The 8,128-nt window shown below is 45.4% G+C and overlaps 1 protein-coding gene across 1 annotated transcript; it reads right to left on the reverse strand.

Annotated features, from left to right (window-relative positions):
• Positions 1 to 4,601: 4,601 nt before the first annotated feature.
• LOC131234717 (transcription factor SRM1-like) lies at positions 4,602 to 7,866 on the reverse strand. Its single transcript, XM_058231653.1, has 2 exons — positions 7,408 to 7,866; positions 4,602 to 5,133 (listed from the first exon to the last, which is right to left on the reverse strand). The coding sequence occupies exons 1-2, from the start codon at positions 7,797 to 7,799 to the stop codon at positions 4,779 to 4,781; spliced, it is 747 nt and encodes a 248-aa protein (XP_058087636.1). The 5' UTR covers positions 7,800 to 7,866; the 3' UTR covers positions 4,602 to 4,778.
• Positions 7,867 to 8,128: the final 262 nt, after the last annotated feature.

The following is an 8,128-nucleotide window of genomic DNA, read 5'->3' on the forward strand; positions in this document are numbered from 1 at the left end:
TCCCCTTGTGCTCTCTAATCAACGCCGAGCTAACTGCTACATCAGATACGACCAAGTATAGCAAAAGAGTCTCTCTTAGCTCGGGTTTAGAGAGCAAGGGTGGTGATCCTAGGTATTGCTTGAGCTGCTGGAAGACCACCTCGCATTCTTCGGTCCAGTCTATTATCTATCTCCCCTTCAACTGTTTGAAGACGGGGAGACACTTGTCCGTAGCTCGGGACATGAAGCGGTTGAGGGCTGCTACTCTTCCAGTGAGCCTCTGTATGTCTTTGATCATCTTTGGTGACTGCATGTCGAGTATGACCTTAATTTTCTATGGATTTGCCTTGATCCCTCGTAGGTTGTCCAAAAAATTGAAGAATTTTCTCGAGCTGATGCCAAAAGCGCACATGTTCGGATTTAATTTCATTCGGTATTTTTGAAGGATGAGGAACATTTCCTCTAAGTCAGCTACATGGTATGTACTTGCGATGCTCTTGACGAGCATGTCGTCGATATAGACTTCGACAGTCCGCCCTATTTGGCGGGTGAACATCTTGATGACCAACTGCTAATAGGTCGCTCCAGCATTTTTCAAACCGGAGGGCATCACACGGTAACAATAAAGACCTTTGTTAATGACAAAGGTAGTTTTAGATTTATCGTTAGAATGAATTACAGTTTGATTGTATTCCGAATATGCATCCATAAAGCTAAGCAATTCATGACCCGCTATATTGTTAACCAACTGATCGATTCTGGGAAGAGGGAAGCTATCCTTAGGGTAGGCTTTGTTCATATCTGTGTAGTCTATATAGACCCGCTACTTCCTGCTAGCTTTTTTTTACCAGTACGATGTTGGCCACCCAGTCCGAGTAGTAGACTTCTTCAATGAAACCGGCTTTGAGGAGGTTGCCGACCTCTTCTTCGATCACGGCATACCTCTCAGGACTAAGGGCAAGTCACTTCTGTCGAATTAGTTGGGAGGACGGATCGATGTACAGTCGATGCATGATGATGGCAGGATCAATTCCAGGCATATCTTCATTGGACTAGGCGAAAACGTCGGCATAGGGTGACCGTCTTATCACGCAATGGTGATGTCAAGGACGACCCTATTCGGACAGTCTTAGATGGATCAGACTCTTCCAGTGGGATCAAAATGAGGTCTTTCATGGGTCTGCCTCTCTCTTAAGATTCTTCACGCGGATACAAAGATTCAATGGTCATTGCTTCACGCAGGGCTCTTAGTGCCATTGCGTAGCATTGTCGAGCGTCATGTTGATCACCTTTAACGATCCTAATTTCTTGTTCGGTCAGGAATTTCATCGCTAAGTGGTAGGTTGATACCACACCTCGCAGGAGGTACAACGATGGTCGTCTAAGGATGGTGTTGTAGACAGATGGTTGGTCGACCACAAGAAAATCGACCATCGTGGTGGTTTGATTGTCCCTCATCGGTCGAGAAGGGAGCTGGATGACTCCTTCAGGCATGACTTGTCCACCCGAAAAACTGACTAATGGAGTTTGATAGGTCAGAGTAGAGATCGACCAACTCCCATTTTATCGAAGGCTTGAACGAAGAGCACATCTACTGATGATCCTATGTCAACAAGGATTCGAAACACTTTTCGGTTGGCGATGGTTAAAGTGATTACTAGTGCATCGTCATGGAGGAGGTGGATACCTCGGACGTCCTCTTTAGTGAAGGTTATGCTTTACTTTTCCATCTTTTACTCTTTCAAAGGTCGACCGAGGAGCATAAATTTTTCGTCAGGATGACTAATACTCCTAGCGTGCGCTTTCTGAGCATTATTCGAGTCGCCTCTTCCTCTGTGGCCTCTAAAGATAGTGCGAATTTCCCTAGTTAGTTGATTGTTGATCGGCTATTTCTTAGCAGCCTTGATCCGATCTCCTCTATTGTCGACATAGTCCCCGAGATGACCACTGTGAGTGCCTCGATTTCTTGCTTTAAGTTGAAGCAGTCGCTCATGTTATGCCCAAGATTTCGGTGGAATCTTTTATCGGGGTTAGACTTCAACTTATTCGGCCAACGGAGAGGATGCTTGTCCTTGATCTCCATCAGGACTTGTTCTAGCGTCTTAGTCAGAAGAGTGTAAGTCTTGAACTGATGGTCTGGCCATTTATTCGATTTTTGGTCCTCTCGAGATCGATTGTCCTTTCTCTTGTTATTGGTTGAACTAGGCTCGACCTTTGTCTGCTCTTTAACTAGAGGATTTTTGCTTTGGGTGGTGTCTTGTAATATCCGAGATTTCTTAGCGTTAGCATACTTTTGCGATTTGTTCAGAAATTCGGCCAGAGTGGCGGGAGAGTTCTTATCCAGAGAGAAGAGGAAAAACTTATCTCTTAGCTCGCTCATAAAGGCGTTTAGGGAGGTCTCGTCCGAATGTTTCCGAACTTATAGTGCTTCTAGGCTGAAGCACTTGATGTAGTCCTTCAGGAGTTCGCCTTCTTTCTGAATTATATGAAGAAGATGAGCAGGTGCTTTGAGTCTATTTTTTCCTCCGATGAAGTTCGTGACGAAAGCTTGAGTGAGCTCCGAGAATGAGCTAATGGATCTCGGTTTTAACAATTTAAACCATAGTCGAGCAATGTCAGCTAGAGTTAAAGAGAATGCTTGACACATGATCGCATCAGAAGCGTCATGGAGTTCCATGTATCTGAAAAGATTCCGTGTGCTCTGATGGGTCGGTATGCCTTGTGAAGGGCGTAATATGAGGTAGTCGAAACCTGTTTAGCAGTCGTGCTTGCAAAATCTCAGTAGTGAATGGGGACTCAGTTTCCTCCATTATGATCATCGCTGTGTTAGCTCGTATGTTTACTGCATGTTGCCGATCTGGTCCCGTAGGCTCTTCAGTTCGGCTTTCCACGGCTCCCTGCTCTCAGTGGTAGCTTTGACCGGGGCTTTGCCGCACTTCTTCCAATCTAACTTGTGTCACAGGTCAGAGGCGGGTAAAGGGGCAGTTCCAGAAACATGAGATGGGATAGGCTTGACCGAACTGCGTTGCTAGCTCGGCAGGGGCACAATATGCACGCAGGAAGGTCGGGAAGGACCATGGCTAGGTAGCCCGTATTCTTCGTTGACTCTTGGTGCATGTTGAGGTTGCATCTGTTCCAGCATTCGTTTCATGTAGCCCATGTCTGCCCTCATATCTCCGAATTCTCTTTCGAGATTGTTCAAGTGACCATTCTTGGTATGTGTCCGCTGGCCACGTCTGCTTGAGTTAGAGGAGGAACCCTGATGGCTCTCCTGTGGCTTGAGCTGCCTTGGTTGTACTAGTGGTTCCGGGACGCGACTAGTCGTTAGTAGGCTTGCGATCGGAATCGCCACTGGAGGGGATTGAGTTCTCTTCTTTCCCTTGGACATTGAAAATGTTGCTGGTTGAGTTGAGAACGGCTTAGAACGTCGTTCCCACAGACGGCGTTAAAGACGGCGTCAAACTGTTGATTTAGTTTTCCGACAGACCCTCCGCGGTTGACCCTCTTGTACCTGTATAGGTGTAAAAGAGAAACAAAGGAGACCCTGGCTAGTGCAGGGGACTCTTTGATGCCTAAGTTAGCAACGGGGTCTTTTTTGTAGGGTAGGGTCTCAAAAAAAGAGACACCAGTCGAATGCTAGGATTAGAAAATGCATACCTTTGATGGTTGAGGATACCTCTATATATATAGGGGAGAGAGTCCAATCGTACGAGGATTCGTCCCACTATCTTGGAGATCCGTCCAAATCCAGGATCTTTATGAGATTACAGGATTTTGATGTTATCGAAATCTAATCATATCCCCTGAAGATTTGGGGAGAAATTTCAGGATTATAGGAGATTCCTTGAATTTATAGCTTCGATTTAGGTCGGCTCCCATAGGCGGGTGATGGCTCGGGAATAAGCGATTTCGCTTTGCTTGACAGATTAGCATTCACCATCTTCGACCAATGGTTGGGTTGGAGGGACCGTGTTCCCTTCAACTGGGTGCTAATGGTCCTTGACCTTGTCATGGGACGTCGCTAACTTGTAACTAGACGTTGGCCAATCTTTGGTCGTTCAATGGCTGAGCTATGACTGATCTACAACTGGGTAGTCGGCAATCTGGGGTTGATCTATGGTTAGGCTTTATCCGACCTATGACCATTCTAAGGTATCGACCTATTAGGTCAGAACTGACTTATCCGAATGAGCTCGTAGCCATGTTCTTAGAGTGTCCTTACAGTTGCATCGATCTCCTTAAAGGTTGACTTATTTCTGTACGTAAACGCCTTCTCAGGCTTAGGTTTTACTGGGGCGTGCTTGTTAAGTAGAGTTAGTCCGTTCCATAAGCCAACTTATATACTTGTCAATTTTTCCCCAGACAATTATTATTATTTTAATCCTTTCTAAAATCCTCATCATCGTATGAACGGTTTGTATCACTGAAAACATGCCTCATATCTAACAGCTAGAGACCCAAACACACCCTATATGGAACCTCTACCTGGTATTAGAATATCGACCAGTGGGCGTTCTTACTCATACCTCGGTGGTTGACTGACAAGAGTTTCAACACGAGATTTTGGGTTCGAGTGCCCGTCGTGGTGAAATCCTGCTGTCGTGTGAATGCATGAGCGTGTGTATCAGAACTTCCATGTGTTCTGATTAGATCCATTCCGAGATATTTCGTTGTCCAAGTTTTTCCATAATTTCAGTATTTGCACTCAAATGTACAATATATACATGATGGACCAAACAAGAGATTTATGTACAATTTGATGAAGTAAATGCCTCTCTTTCACGGAATTCCTTTTCTTTTCACCTCCGATATCCAAAAGGATTGTATCCATAAGGACCTTGGTCAGTGGATTGGCCCAGATATGCTCTTTCAACCAACTTGGGTTGTTGGCCCATCATCTCCGGCGGGCCATGAGGCATTCCAGAAGATGTGTCCACCCAACTTGGGTCATTCGGTTGCTCCGCCTGGCCACTATGGACGGTTGTGATGTCATGGATGCTGGCCCTTTTCTTATCTTTCTTGACAGAGTTAACACGGAGGAAGTACTTTTGGGCGTGGCTAGCCACCTGAGTTGGTGTTCTTGAAACCACTGCGTTCCTGGAAATGCTCCTCCAATCTCCTTTCCCATATTTCTGTAGCCCAATTAGGAATAGCCTGTTTCAGGACAAATGGAAATCAGAATCTGGGAATTACCAAACATGAATAAATGGGGTAAGTGAATTAATTGTACAATCAGGGAGATAATTGAAAGATTGGGGCACACACAGGTAAGAGATCTGGATCATTCATCAGATGGGGCTCACCAGGAAACATGGCCCAGCCCAGAAGTCTGGTCCACTCATCAATGCATCCCTATGAATAGGAATGACAATGGGTTGGCGGCCTGCCGCGCCTGTGAGCCTCTCCTGGCTTTGTAAATGGGTTCTAGCCTACATAAAACATGCATCTTGAATGTAGACAACCTGATCAATGGTCTATTTCTTTGTGCATATGTGGCCCACCTGATCAATGGATGAGATAGGAACATTCCATCTTCAGAGGTATGGTTTTGAACAATTTTGGGCCAAATCCATTACTTCAGGCTCAGGGTTTGGCCTGTTGTATTATCAGTCTGGGCTGGACTGGATACATTGACACAAGTAGACACGAATGACCAGATGAACTTAGATTTTGGGGCAGGTCATGACCCCACCTGCCCCAAAATCTCTCCCACGAGCCCTACCAAAGGAGATGATGACATGGAGCAGGAAGAACCCTAATATGGCAGAGCAATCTCTCTACAAAAGACTTTGCTGGGTGACCTGTAAAGGCCCTAGCATGGATGGCTGGTCCCAAAAATCAATCCTGATAGACAATCCTATTTGTTTGATCCATGTTCATTAGAGTGATGGTGAAAAACAAAAAGGTTAAAACTGTTAAATACGAAGGGGGTAAACTGTATAAAAAATTAATGGATAAATTGTCTTATGAATGCCAATAGCATGGTGGACTTGTATAACCATGTCCTTATTGACATGACATGGCAGGATTTGATTGAATCACATGCTATTGTTAGAAAATACAACCCGGTTGGTGTATCCTTGACCTAATAACTTCTAAACATAAAAAGCTACATCTCTGAATCTGGGAATTATCAACGGTTTGGATAGAAAATAAACATTATGGTGAGCCCTATGAAAAATTTCACTGAAAGTTGTCCCTATCATCGCCATTACCAATAGTGTGGTCGGCTTCAAGCATACGTCATTTTGAGGCTGATGATATAAAATGATAAATGACATAGATATAAAACTCAGTGGACCCTGCATCACCCAACGCTAGCTGAGTCCGCTTCCTCAACCGTGCTCATCTCTAATTGGACCACGTCGCCTAGTCACCGCTTGATCCACATCTTTAAAATTTAAAAGGCAAGTCATTCATCCTCATCCATACATCATCATGCCACATGTCATGACCTGACATGAATCCTAACCGAAAAGTGCGCGGAAGTCCCTGTCCCCTATCTTGAATATTATTTAGAAAAATGATGCATATTAAGCACTTGTGGGACCCATTCATCATGACGTTAAGATGATCCAAACCATCTATTAAGTGGGCCCTTCTTGCACTTAGCCACAACCAAAAAACCAATCAAATTGGAGATCCTAACTAACATAATCACAAGACTTTTTCACTTCGCATGTGGATTGAAGTACTCTATTTTCATCAATCCATCATGGGACCCTGATCAAATGTCCAGATACGCAGATTGAATTAATTTTTTCAATCCGAGGTGGGAACCACTCAATAAACACCTGAGCTCATGTGAGCTGTCCTATGATCCGAATCGTTCATCTGGAGAAACCGGCAGCGCCGGTAAATCATCCATATGGGACAGGCCTTAAGGGTCGGATCGATGGCCCACAAACACACGGTTCAGGAACAAAAGTCCTAAAAGGTTCAAAGTGGAAAACTTTCAGGACATGGCTAATTCGGACGAGGCCCACCGGATGAACGGTCTGATTCAATCTTTCACAATCTGGTAGTCGGCCCCACCACCCGAGATATACACGTGCCTCAGATCGGTTATCCGTTGGTGGACCCCACCATCGTAGGGCCAAGCAAGGACCAGGATCATTATACGTTCCTGGTGACACGTGAGGCCCACAACTCACTAACCAAGATCGATGATCCGTTGTTCCCCCACCGTTGATTAAAGATCTTTCAGATAGGAAGATCCTAGCCATCCGGTGCTTTCCCTTCTGTCTTAACCATCCAAGAAACGGTTAGGATCTCCAATCTTGGGAATTCTTTCGGGGAATCCCGAAATAAAGGGGAGGGGATTCGGTCAGGCCGTGACCGTGGGGCCATCTTGATAGATGATACCTTGCGTATCATCCATCACACTATGACAGAGTAAGAAAAGTGAAATGACGAAAGTATCCTTACTTGTGCTCCTCCTCCGTCCACGGCACCCCTTTCTTCCTCTCCGTAACCTCGCTTGTTTTCCCCTTTCCGCCTCCGAACGAGATCTGACTCTGACCCGACCGATCAAGATCCGAGTCGACCCAGTCCGAGTCGACCAATTCGCCCGCGTAACTCGGCACCTCGACCCGGCCCGAGTCGATCTCCGACACGTCGTGCACCAGCGCCTCGTAGTGCTCCCGTACCTCCCACAGGCTCTTCCCCGGCACTTGCGCGGCGATCTTCGTCCACCGATCCGGCGTCCCCTCGGGAATTACTACGAGCGCTTGCTCGAACTGCTTGTCCTGGCCTCGCGACCACGGCGTTGAGATAGGCCGATTAGGTCCCATCATCGCCGAATAATCGTCTCGAAACATCGAAAGCTTTCTTGGAGAGGGAAGAGTCTCGAATGAGAGAGAGAGAGACAGAGAGGAAGGAGCGTTTGGTGGGATTTTCTCCAGCTCATCATATATAAGTTGGTTAAAGATCTACCATGCGACTCGCTCGTGTGAGATATAAATCGTTTCCTCGCACTAAATATGCCAATATAGAATATTTATATTCGATCAAAGATGTTAATCATGTATTTATATCCTTTTTATGTTTTTTTATTGAATAAATTCTTGGTAGACCAAGCGCATGGGGCACACTTAAGTGGACGGGTGAAAAGATATTTTTCATATGATCTATTTAATTATGTATATAG

Source organism: Magnolia sinica, chromosome 19, assembly GCF_029962835.1.
Source record: "Magnolia sinica isolate HGM2019 chromosome 19, MsV1, whole genome shotgun sequence".
NCBI classification, from domain to species: Eukaryota; Viridiplantae; Streptophyta; class Magnoliopsida; order Magnoliales; family Magnoliaceae; genus Magnolia; species Magnolia sinica.